Source organism: Symphodus melops, assembly GCF_947650265.1.
Source record: "Symphodus melops genome assembly, chromosome: 16".
Classification (NCBI taxonomy): domain Eukaryota; kingdom Metazoa; phylum Chordata; class Actinopteri; order Labriformes; family Labridae; genus Symphodus; species Symphodus melops.
The window spans coordinates 3093869-3107181 of NC_136706.1; the positions used below are offsets into that span (position 1 = coordinate 3093869).

At 42.2% G+C, this 13313-nt stretch overlaps 2 protein-coding genes across 2 annotated transcripts in view; both read right to left on the minus strand.

Moving 5' to 3' along the window:
• The window catches only part of LOC306837038 (uncharacterized protein), a 210233-nt gene that overhangs the window by 124495 nt on the left and 72425 nt on the right, over window positions 1-13313 (minus strand). The window lies entirely within an intron of this gene.
• tmem38b (transmembrane protein 38B) lies at window positions 533-11912 on the minus strand. Its single transcript, XM_079365289.1, has 6 exons — window positions 11441-11912; window positions 5421-5577; window positions 4166-4350; window positions 3987-4074; window positions 2940-3057; window positions 533-1473 (listed from the first exon to the last, which is right to left on the minus strand). The coding sequence occupies exons 1-6, from the start codon at window positions 11562-11564 to the stop codon at window positions 1168-1170; spliced, it is 978 nt and encodes a 325-aa protein (XP_079221415.1). The 5' UTR covers window positions 11565-11912; the 3' UTR covers window positions 533-1167.

The following is a 13313-nucleotide window of genomic DNA, read 5'->3' on the forward strand; positions in this document are numbered from 1 at the left end:
TATTAATGTGTCTTTCACTTTTCCAGGTCACACAGTTCACCATTAGAGTCACGAAGATCAACAGGCACACGCAGTTTTTGCGGCAAACACATTTGAGAGAGGCTGACATGCATACATCTGACAGCCGAGGCGAATTAAAGGCAGGTACATCATCTCGAGCAGCGTGGCTTTTGATCGTCTTCTCTTTTCTCCTCGACGCCAAATCCATCTGTTCTTAATTTGTATTCACAGGGGGCTTCTGCTCTGTCTAAGGTTACATAGATGAGAATTGAGGGGGATTTGAGGGGATCTTTCTCCAGCGGCTTTTTGAAGAGGGTGAGGTATCAATCAGGTGCTGATGTTACGCTGATGCAATGTTTCAGCCCATGGAGGAGGTTACTTCTGGACGCTGTGCTGCTTTTTAACCAGACCTTCTTTTTCAGGGTTATAAAACTCTCATAGCAAACCACTGGTTTTAAAGTGAGCGATTATAGACTCTAGTCTACGTTTACTGGCTGTGTGAGAGGCTAGAAATCACAAATAAAACACATGATACAGTGCAATTTTTTTTTTAATTCTCATGCTTCCAAATGTATTTCAAAGCATTCACCAAAAAAACAAAAACAAACATCTTCGTCCATTTTGAAATGTCATACATCCAAGAAAGAGTGCAATTATTGAGTATAAATAGAATAAAACATCTGTGTTTCATAGAATATAATCTTCTCTTTTATAAAATTATTTCTCAGCATTTCAAAGTAGGAAATGTTGCATTTACACGAAGCGGATTGCAGAGAGAACAAAGAGAGACATTCATAGCAGAGCAGCAGGTGCACAGCGTTGTTCCCGAAACCCCGAGATAAAATGATTATATGATTATTCTGCATTCATTATAAATATATATTAAAAATTAAGCTACACTTTATGTACTGCTCGTATGTGTTCAGCCGAGGGAGAGTTTGATTTCACATCCGACAGCAGAATTTTCACAGTACTTTAAGGAAGGGGTGATTATCCCACAATAAGGTGCAGGGTCGATTGGAGTCAGCTATTATTGAAATTCTTCTTCAGCAGTCGAAAAAAAAAAAAAAAAAAAAAAAGTTAAAGTCCTGACATGACAAAACCTGAATCAGAAATGACTCCACTCCCCGGCTTCGAGGTGAAAAGGCGCTACGGGGCAGAGGCTGACTAGTCGGTCTTCTTGCAGCTCGCCGTCTCTGCGCTCTCTGACTCGTCTTTGGCTTTGAGTGATTCACGTTGTCCCTTCACAGGAGAGACAGGAGCGTGCTTCCCCGCTGCCCCGTTCTCACTGGAATCTTTGTTTTTGGCTGCAGTGAAGGCCGACGTGTTCGCGCCGCCATTATCGATACAAGGTTTAGTGAGCTCGTCAGCGAGGGCGGCGTAAGGGGAGCAGCCGGTGAAGAGGGTCTTGTAGACTGCTGACTCGATGGCAGCGAATGGCGAGGTGGAAGAGCCCGTCAGCATCATCCTCGACTGAAAGAGAAAAGAGAACTGTGAGGAAATATGTGAGTAATTAAAGGGAGGAAGTGTCTCACTGCAGTGAATTATCAGCCAGCTGTGCAGTCCCCCAGGGCTTCACCAAGTTCAGTAGTCGTTAACCACGTAGTATTTTTGAAGTTCTGGTTCTGGTGAATAAACAAGTCTAAGTGACGTCATCCGATGACTACTGAAGGGGCTTTTGAAGCCTGTCAATGGCGGTCGCCATGCTGGAAATGTCTTAACCTAATGTTCGATCAATCAACAGGCGGGGCTGAGGAAGGCCTCCTGCCAAACAGCCTCAACGTGCTCGCCTGTCCGCACACATCATGATGAATCATTTATCAAAACATAAAATCAAAACTGATGAGAAATAAAAAAAAGTCACGTCAGTACAGCGTGCGCCGATGAAGACCTGAACTAATCTGACGGATATAAAAACAGGCACTACTGAACAGATGTTAATTTGACTTTCTGGACTTCAGCAGCCTGCCTCATGTGGTCACTCAATGAACTGCAGGTTGTTGCACTTCCCGCTGCTCGATCTTTTAAAACATCGCCCTGCCATGTTTGTCAGCTTTATTTTCAGACGCCCTTCTTCAACCAAGCTGGTTTAAAAAAAATAGAAAATAAAAAAAAACATGGGCAGACAGAGCGTCCTGTTTCAACTGCAAACTGTCTTTATTATCCCTGTGAGAGGCAATTTGTTCTGCAGACAGCAGTGACACATAAATCCATTGGAAAGACAATGAATACGACATAGAAGACAGTAGAATAAATAAAAGTCCAAAAGACGATAAATACACTGATGAAAACAACGAATACAATTACACAAGCACACAGCCAACGAGTTTAAAGTCTGAGCATGCAGCCGGACTCTGAACAAAGGACGACTGTGATCAGCCAGCTACCACAGGTTAGTATTTCATTTTGAATATGGATTCAAAGTTCATCATCCTCATCATACAGGAGCACAAAATAACAAACAGCAGCACTGAATGCAGCTCTTTCAATCTGATGAAATGTCTGTGCGTTAATTTGACGGATCAGAGTCAGAGCGGGCTAGCAGAACGAGAGTTGAAAGAAGACATGGTGGATTTATCTGTGTCTCAGTCAAGAGCACAAGTTTCCCACAGAAGAGAAGAGAGGAGAGGATGATGCAAGCTGATGAAAATGATGCAAACGCCTCAGCCCTACGGGTAACACCGAGCTAATGTGAGTCACATCAGCTCAAACTTCAAAAAAGCAGAAGGAGAAAGGTCATTTAGAAGACAGGACACTGCAGACTTGGAGGGGAGGAACGTCTGAAAAACATTCTTATACCTGAGACAAATCCTCATGAATAAACAACAGATTCTTCAATTTGGATATTTAAGCAACCTGAAGCCGCTCTTTCCGTTTCTTGTCTTTATCCTCAAGGTCACGGGGTCGTATGAAACAAACAACAGAGACGACAGACTGACCTTGTTGACGACGGTAAAGACGGTGTAGAGCAGCATCAGGTGGTGCTTCTGGAGAGGCAGGTAGTGCGTCTGCTGCAGAGCGAACAGCACCGCCCCGATCAGGGTGATCTTCGTGGGGCTGAGGAGAGGGCAGACAGTAGAGCCGTTAAGATGTAAAGTCAAAAAGTCGAACAAACAGACAACTCCAACTTTATTGAATGTGGACAGTTCCTGTTCATTTGAGTAGACAGTAAGGCCCCGTGTCCCTCTGAGTGTTTTTTTTTTTTTCAGAGCATAAAAGTGCTGGCTGTGCGCTTGGTAGCGTTTGGATGAAGTGCTCTGCAGGTCCGTCCTGTCTCTATGACAACAGTCTCATGACAGCAGTCACTGGATGGCCGACACTTCTCCGTTACTTTTTACTGCATGTTTTGTATTTGGATGTTTTTTTTTTACCCGAAAGAGAATGTGGGTGCAAAAAAAACAAACAAACAAAACAAAACATCAGCAGGCGGCAAAACTACAGGGAATACCTTTCATTTTTAAAGGAGCGCCAAAGACGTCAACGGGGCCTTTAGGAAAAGTTGAAAAATGTTCGACTTGAGCCCGAGAAGAGGACGCCCAACAAAGGGACGCTTTTTTCTGTATGCTGCTGCAAACTGTCTTTACTCGTTGGAAACAATTGGAAAAAAAGAGGCTCATGGGTGGACACGGGGCTGAAGGACAGGGTGCAGCATTTAACCATCTGTAAACCCTGTCAGTGTGTTTCCAATGGGGCTTCACAGTACACTCAAAGTCTGTTTCCATGACTCTTATTTTGCTTTATATTTGTTTGTATTTTACTGTTTACTTGATGTAATTTATGTCCCCTGAAAACAGGAAGACAACTTTCTACTTGTGTATGTGCTGTGTATATATGTTCTCTGTTTTTTGTACCATAACACCAAGACATAGTCCATGTACTGCATGTGTAACTATGCAAAGGGGGCATAAGCTTGAGTCTGATTCTGAAGTCAAAGGGCTCAAAGATCAAACAGAAAGGACAGACGTCACATCCTTTAGAAAACTTACTAAGACATCTTGAGGAGCTCATTGGTCTCTGGTTTCCAAACACCTCGAACAAGCTGCTCAAAATTACTGATCAGACCTCCTCCAGCACCTACAATGTGGACATTTCAACTTCACTGTTACTTTATCAAAATCCACCCTGTTCATGAAAATCCTTCAGCATGCTCCAGCAGATCCCCGACCTTTGGCCCAGCCGATGGCGATCATGACCAGCAGGCTGTCCTTGTATTTGCCGTGCGCCTGGGTGACCCCTCCCAGTACCTTCCACGTCCTGGTCACCTCCTTCATACCTGACAGCAGCAGTCTGAGAGGCAGCAGGGCAGCACTGCAGTAAACCAGGTCCATGGGGCAGTAAAACACCAGGTACCTGCACCGACACAACATATGCAAAGAACATGTCAAACACTTCAGTGTGCTGCTGAGTGAATCTGTTTTCAAACATTTTGACCACACGCTACTCTCAGTCAATTACCTGACTTCACCAGCAGAGGGAACTGTGGGCCTTTTCTTTTTAAGAAAGAGGTGTAGTAATATGTGCCACCAGCAGAGGGCGCCAAAGACTACACATTGAAAAGAGGAAACTTCACAAAGAACTTTCTGTTTCATTCAACATCCCCAACATTTCAAGCTCTCTTTTACAAGAGATCGATTATTTACACATTCAATAAAACCTGCAGGCGGGATCTGTATGCACGGCATGGCCAATGTTCACTTAGACACACAGGTCTGGTCATCTGCCTCACTTCTTAGTCACTCTTCTTATTCGGGTTTTTTACAAAAATGATGAAAGCTTGTGGCTGCAGCTATTTGAATGCAGGATGTTAAAGCCTATAAAAACTATTGATTGTGTGTGAATCGTCTCCTCTTCCTGTCTGAATGCAAATCTGCTTGTTGACTCAAATCTTAAGTCTTAAGACACTTTGGTTACAGCCTAAATACAAGTTATATGAAAAGGCTGAGCAATATTGAGCTGTCCGCGCACAAATACAACAAGTATTATTTGTCTAATTTGAAGTCGACAATGTCTTGATTCACTTTATATAAAACCTGATCACCTGACAAGTCAACTTTTTAGTCTTGAATCGAGATGTCCTAAGTTCAGATAAAGGCATCTCCATTCAAATGTGTTTGCTGCATTGGCAGATGTTTTCAATGTGGAGTAAATATCAGACTAATACAGTTTGCAGACATTTCAGTTTTTGCAGTGTATTTTGTGCCACGACTTTGCCGATCCTTTTAATTCCATGTTGGTGGGTTTCTCTAACAAGCCCTCGGGGTTTCTTTGCTCCCACCTGCACATTTTGTTCGTGGTGTATATTTCTGTGTCTGCCCAATTTTTGGCACGAATAAAGAACTTAAAGAACTTGACGAGGACATCATTTTCATGTTTTTCTTCCAAGCTTCTAAAGGCCTGTTTTTGAATCTCGCATCATTTACCAGATGACGGAGGCGAGCAGGACGCTGGTGCTGTTGGACAAAGGTGCCACGGCCGGCTCGGCCAGCATGATGGCCGACAGCACGGCTCCCCCGAAACAGAAGAGCATGGAGCTGAACCAGCAGGCTAAAGGGCTGACCCTGGAGACCTGGAGGGCGCCTGCACAAGAAACAGAGGTGTGTTTATTAGCAGGATCACTAAAGCTCCACGAGCTGAAGCGAGTGTACCTGAACGCTCCCTGCAATGACACACAAGTTTACCACACTCGACGACATTCACGTTTCATACTTTGACCCTCTGGTTTTGTGCCACAGCAGCTTGAACATTAACCCGGTTTGTATGATGCCTCTGTGGGTTTACAGTTCAAGGTTCAGAGTAAAGACATTTACAGATACTAATGATGTGATAACCATCAGCTGCCTGAACGCCGCCCCACCCCGCCCTCTGTGCTTCCAACCCGTTTGAAAAGAACAAGATATTCCCTTTCACACTGAAGCCACCGACACGCTTCATTCAGTTTAAACAGTGCATGATGAAAAGCATGTGAGCTTCTCATGATATGTTCGATGTTTGACTAGCTCTCTTTACATTTTCACGATGACAGGAAGTTAACGACCACAGGAAGTTAACGACCACAAAGGTTTTATTCACGGAGTTAGAACACACACAGTTTTCTCAGACAGTCCCATAAAATCCAAGATGGCCTCCGGGGTCGTATCCTTTACAGCCACGTTCATCCTCTTTGTTCAACTCACAACCAAACTTTCACAGATAATATTCCAATATTGGGAATAATTGGAGGGACTTTAATAAACTGGACCTAATCTCCTGCACATTGGCAGCATAAATGTATCTGTGCATTAAACAGAGTCACCTCCTCTGATGATTGTTTGTCGGTAAGAGACGAAACGCCAAAAAAGCCCTCGACAACGTCTATAGTTTCTGATGTGAATTTAAATTAACCAGCATTACTCTTCTGCTCGCGGCAGTTTTGTGTCAAAAACATGTTTGAAGATCTGTTTTTTTTTTTTTAAATCTTCACTTCGTTTCATTCAGATATTGGACACTGTATTTGAAAAAGTATTGAAAAGGTCTGCCAACGCTGCACCTTCATGTCACCCGGGCGCAGACAGGTAGCAGCTCAGTCAACACTGGACCGTTCAGCTGATCTGAGGATTACAGACAGATTAAAGCCTCCTGGAGAGAGATCACTAAAGCAGGAGGATTTGAGGCCCCGCCTGCCTCCTCTGCAGAGTCCTGCTGGACTCACAAGTTTAAACTATATGATCCGAGAAAAACATTAAATAAATCGCCAAAATGTATTTGTGCAATTCAAACACTGATCTGTCGTTTGCTTTTTGTCATGAAAAAAAAAAAAGTTTTGAAACATTTATGTACTTTAGGAATCAATGAAATTGTAACGACGCAGACTTTATTGTGTAAAAAATGTGATGTTGAAAAGTCTTGAAGTAAGCTTCTGAATCTTTCGTGAGAATGTCATGTTTGGAAACATGAAATCACGTTTTGTAGCTTTTAAACTTTTTCTCTTCTTCTAGCTGGAGACGTTTCAGACAAACAAAGTCAGACTGACCCAGAACCGAGTCTGACTCAAAGATCCTGGTTCTGGATTCAGCACCCGTTAAAATGACTGTTCTCTGGATTTACCTCTGACTGTTAAACTTTCCATTTACATCTGGTAAAAACGTTGAAACGCTCAAGAATCCCCCTCAACATAACGCCCGTTTAAAAACGACCACAAGTCGTATCAGGAAACAGAAATGACTAAATATCATTCAGTCGAAAAAAAGGCTGCAGTGAATCTCACCACATAATCATGTTGAATAAATCCCACTGGCGTACGAAAGCAGGAGACAGAACAGAAACATTCACTGATGTGATTAGTTTCTTAGTTTCCAACTCAGCACAGAGAATGTGCTGCTAATTTCCCAAACAGCCTAATCCTGTAAAGCCTGCTGATTTGTTTGGACTATTCAGCTACAATGAGGATCTCATACAGCCGTCTGTGACCCGTTATACTAAATCTACCTTTTTTTTTTCTCCCACAGTTCAATCCTCTCAGAGTTGAAAAGATGTTTTGGGGACTTTTGGGGTGTAAACAGAAAGTACAGCGTTAGCTTGGAGTCAGTGGATGTTTGTTATGCAGCACACTATAAAGCCTGCCTTTGTTTACATTGTAGCACTGTTAGAAGTAATCATGATCAGGTTAAAGTAGTCCCTGTGTGTTCATGGAGGATAACTTTCCCAAGATGACTGAGAGACTGAATAACTTCACATGATTTCACATTCGTGGAGATAATTAAAAAACCTTTATTTCTATTTTTTAGTTTGTGTTTGTATGCAGAGACAATAATATCTTTAAAAACTTTTTAAAAAAGGAGCCTCTTCTCCGTGTGTTTCCTTCTGTTTCCTGAAGCGGTGTAACAAAGCCCAGTGATGGCGGTATTTCATTTTGTTTATTTGTTCTGAACATCTTTATGATGATCACAGGAAAAAAGAAGTTTTCACAATCCTATCATGTTCGGAAAGGAGCAGGGAGAAGAAAGCATCTTGAAAATTCTATCTCCACCTAACTTTTGATCAATAAGCAAATAGGTCAAGCTGAGGATGGAAATAACAGGAACAACGCATCACTCAACCCAGCCACGCCCCTTTTTATACAAATGCAAGCACAAGGCCTTGTGTCCACCAAGTTTTTTTTTTCAAATTGAAAGTCTTTTAACTCTGTTGGCGTCACCGTTGCTCTTTTCTAATGTTTGATATTCTCTAGTGTTGCGGTCACGTCCTCTTTAGCTCTTTATCTGGTCTGGAAATAAACAACGTTAAATAAAACACACACAGTAGACTGAGCGTGTCCGCTCCTGCTGCCGCTCGGACTGCGGTTAAAAGCAGGACGAACAACAAACAGTAGACCAGCATGCACCTGTTCCTTTCACCTAACATAGGAACTTCACTACGCCTCTCTCGGCTTTCTCATGACCCCTGGATGACCCCTAACTCACCCCTCAACGTCTGCTGTGACAGGACTACAGCGTCGACACAACTTCTCGAGTTCTCCCCGTGTGTACCTGAAGCTACAAACAAAACGAGTTCCCACAGTGAAAAAATAGGAAGTCGGCTGTAAAATGTCGCACACAGTAAAGTCCAGCACCCTGGACATCTTCTCCTCCAGGGCGGAGCGTCAGTCCGAGTCCGGACATCACTGCACAGAACTTGTTCTGATGAGAGCCACACATACTGCTCACATGCTAAACAGTGCTGCTTTGTCAGCACTTTGTGTCAAAGAGATCAACAAACCTCTGCAGGGAGACTATTCTCTATACTTTAAAAAAACATATCTACAGAATATATTTTGAGCTTCAATAGATGTAACTAATATAGTGTGTGTGTGTGTGTGTGTGTGTGTGTGTGTGTGTGTCCTTCCTGCTCTAACACTGCTGTAGAAACGCCTCCAGCGTCTGTCTTCCAGCTTCGCATTCAAAAGAGACATTTACAAGTCAAATTGTCGGACGACCGGAAACATGTCCCAGAAAAACCTAGCTTCCTCTTTGTCTTCCTTTTTTTCTTCGATTGTCTCTGTGTTGACCTACGAGTGTGAACATTCACTGTGGACACTTTCGGTAAAAAAAGAAAGAAAAAATAAAAAAGTTTTGCCTTAAAACAGGTTTCTATCTAGTGGCCAGCAGGGGGCGAGTCCACTGCTTGAAGAGAAGCTGAGCTGAGTGATAGATTCATGTCTCAATTTAACATCCATTCTTATTGTTTCCTTGATGAAATCCCAACAGGAAAGACATCATCTTATTTTTACCCAAAAAAACTCAAATTGAACAATTCTTTTATTTGAGTTAATATGTGCTAAATTTATTTTCAGACAAAGCTTTACTGCTGAGATCTCAGATGCCAGATTAAACTTTTATGTGGCGGCCGTAGCAAAGCATTGTAGGGACATGGGTTGGTTCAAGTCCTGGTGCAGACCACTTCACTTCCTGAGCCCTGCTCTTGAGCAAGGCACCAACCCCCACCAGCTCAAGAGCGCTCGCTGTGGGCAACCCACCCGATATCTCTTAATTTCATTCCAACCTCTTTCTTTCATGTTCATGGTCCTTCTCAGACTCTTCTCTACCCCCCCCCCCCCCCTCTCTCTCGTCCCATCAGTCGACAGCGTCCGGTGCAGGCCGCACCAGATAAGAAAAAAGTGGCTTATCTCTGGTTATTTCTGGGCTTGGTCAGTGAACGACAGCCAACCACTGTGTGCCTCCTCTCTCTCTCTCTGTCCTCCTGAGTCTGATTCAATCCACTCACAGTAATGTTTACAGATCAGCCTTAAAATAACTCATCTGTAGGGATGTCGTAACAAACATGTAAAGAGACGGGGAGAGCTGCTGGAGAACTTCTTGGTGAAGTGCGAGGCCTTCCTGCTTGTAACTCTGGACTTAATATTCAAACGAAAGCTCTCAAAGTGTATTTGTAAAGCGTTGAGCTGCTGCAGCAGTGAACTTTAAGTCTGGATAAAGTTTAGAGCAGGAAGGAAAGACTTAGCGACGGAAAGAGAAAAGAGAGGGAGGGTTGAGAGACTGACTGCATTCCTTTCCTTTTTGGGGGGAGAAGAAGAACCGAAGCGTATTTCCTGACTTCTTCAATTTCTTTTGAACTTTTATTTACAGTTTTATTTTTAAATTATCTCTACCTAATTATCTAAACCTGTGATTTCTTTTCAAAAAAGCTCCTTTTAAAGAGAGCAAACTATGTTCAAACCTTCAATAAACACAAAATCATATCATCATTTCCCCTCGACATTCGACCACGTGACTCATTTCCTCACAAACACACAAACGCACCGAGGAAAACACGAGGACTTCATGTTGTGTTTATGGACTCCATGTTTTTACTCTCTGTGTGTATCGGCTACAGATAGATGGGAGCAGAGGACGGAGGGTTAAAAAGGTCACGGGAGCTCAGATGCTTTGCAAGGCAAGTTCTAAAATAGACCGTCAGCGGCGGGACTACAATGGACTGTGTGTGTGTTCTTGTGTGTAAGTGTGTGTGCAGTTAAAGTCCACCTGTCTCTGGACGCCACTATCCCCCGTGATGTAACATAGCTGGCTCGGCGCCGGCCTTTGGTGCGAGCTGATACAATCAAGAGTGATATGAGGGAAGAGTGTGTCTTTGTAAAGTTGGGCTGTGAGTCTGAGAGTAAACATGGTGATCTTTTTTTTTTTATGAGATTGGCAGATAATTTGAATTGATTTGAAAAATGTCTCCAAATGTCAGTTGCAACATTTCCATGTATGGTTGTCCTGATTTATGATACTACGTGTTTTAATAAAGCAGCTAAAATTTCAAATAACTTCACATCTTCAGTCACAGTTTGAAACAAAAGCTGTCATGAGTAGCAATCCTCAAACATTGCCAACTTACTTAAAACTATTCAGACAGTGTGCCTGCAAGTTTTGGTGACTCAAAACAAGAAATTGACCAATATTTAGGGGCCTTTTATTTGCCAAGTTGATTGATGCCAATTGAGTTGAGTTGGACCAAAGTTACGGCTTCTTTTTGTTTATAAATCATTGTCATGCCACAGAGCCATGAACTATTTGTTATCTGAATGAATTCCATTACAGTGATCAGTTAAATTATAATAATAGTAATAATAATAACACATTGTATTTATTATTTATTATAAATGTTGCTTCCAAGCAACATTTCTCCAACTTTCACATTTCTCTATGACTCCATAGTGCACCTTTAAGGTCCAATCATGAGGAAATATTTCACCTACCACAAAGGAAAGTAAATGTGCATGGATTAATTGAAGCATGTTAAATAGAGTTAACCTCTTTGTACATGTTGTGGCTGCAGGATTGTTGTGTAGGAGTCACAAAGTATGAACTTGATGAATAAAAAGCTCAACAGCTCTATTATTATTATTGCCAAAAGAAAAAAAAAAATCCTGCCTTGCAATAACAAGTGAGCAGTTGAATTTGCTGCCAGCTGAGCTGCTTACCTGGCTGCTCCCTCAGAGCCATGACTGACACCACGTAGTGCGCCATGTCAAAGTACGGAAACATGGACAAGTTTGCCAGTCCGTGGGACAGCTCGTCCAAGTGGAACACCTCCAATAAATCCATACTGATTTCTCTCAGAGTCTCCAACAATAGTCAACAACTTTATCCAAACGGAGGAGTTAAGTGGAGGGAAAAGGCACCGGTCCAATTTAGAGCATCAAGGCAGAAGTCTTCAACCAGCCGGCGGCCCAACCAGCTGTGTGTGTGTGTGTGTGTGTGTCCGGATGCTCAGTTGTTGCCAAGTTGTTCCCAGCTGGTTAGTTGTCGTCATGCAGGGGGTCGCTCCTCGTCGTCGCCGGGCAACGGATTTGTATCTTCAGCCGCTGGTCATTATCGTTGTTGCCCCCTTCCACGACGCTGTCACCAGCGGCGCATAGGCGGAATTCCTGCTCTGTGTTCCGCCATGCCAGTGATGTGGCGGGCGGAGCGAGAGCGGCTCTCCGATTGGAGGAGCGGCAGCACGGCGAACCAATCAGGGATCACAGTGTGCTTTAGCTAGGTGATGATACAGGAATTAATAAGAACCAACAAGACCCCAAAGACAACAAACACACCCCTAATCGATATTTTGAATAAATAAATGAAGACACAATTTATATAGGCCTGTAGGCTTTCTTTTATTCATTTAAACAGTTTTAAATCTGCAAATAAATCCTACTTTTTTTTCTACTTTGTTATTATGTAAGCTTTCTTTTATTAATTTAAACAGTTTTAAATCTGCAAATAAATCCTGCTTTTTTTCTACTTTGTTATTATCTACCTTTTCCTCACTGTTTGCGTTGTTTGATTGTTTTTAATTGTGAACCACTTTTTTGATTGAATGTATGTAACCTTCTCTATTCTGGCTCTGATTGGCTAGTATGCTATATGCATGATTAGTCTTATAATTTAAAACATGCAGGGACACTTAAAACTTGTTGAGGGGAAATGAAGAGTATACACTTTGTAAGTCACCACCACACCGCTGTTATTCTGTTGTCTGTGACATTGGATCATAGCCTATTCTTACTTTGTTTCAGAAACATAAGGAAGTGTTGACACAACAACAGGATATCTGTTGTGACAGTGTGAAGCCCAGCCCAGCTGTTCACATCCATTCATGCTTTTACAGTAATATGTGAGAGCACACTGAACAGGCACAGAAGGATGTGGGTGGTTGAACTCTTCTTCGTCTGTTTATAATATCAACTGATGATGCAGATTCACTGCTGCATCAATGGTTTCACTGTGATTTAAGAAACCATGTTCAAAACAAGAATTTAAAGTGGATGAATAAATGGATAGAAGTTGAAATACTGAATCAAATGTCATCATCTTAGGTTACTCTAGTTAGAAACAGAGATATCTATCTGAAGCTGATAAAAGTATTCTGAATAAAAAAGACAATGTGTGGTGAAATCAGGATGTGTAAACTTCCTCACTTACATGACATGACTTTGTTGGCCAAGAGATCACTGCTGCCATAGTTCTGTTCATTGGGCTGATGCTCGTATATAGGATTAAAACAAAAAGAATGTATAAATAAATATGATGATGTGTCGACCATAGAGCTGTTTCAGGAAGGCACAACAGCTGGTTGGTTGGTTAGCATGACACCTGGTGGAAGCTCCATGTATGGTTTTTCTTTCTCTCTCACTTTTTGTCCTTTCAACTTTTTATTTCTCAACATAAATCAGAAGTAAAAATAATTATGTGTCAATTATGTTTGACACCACAGTACAGTAGCTCTTCCTGGATTTCTGAAACAAAGCTGGTCTCTGCCACATTGCTTAATTTAACAATTAAAACATTATTTCATCGTAAAGGAAGGGG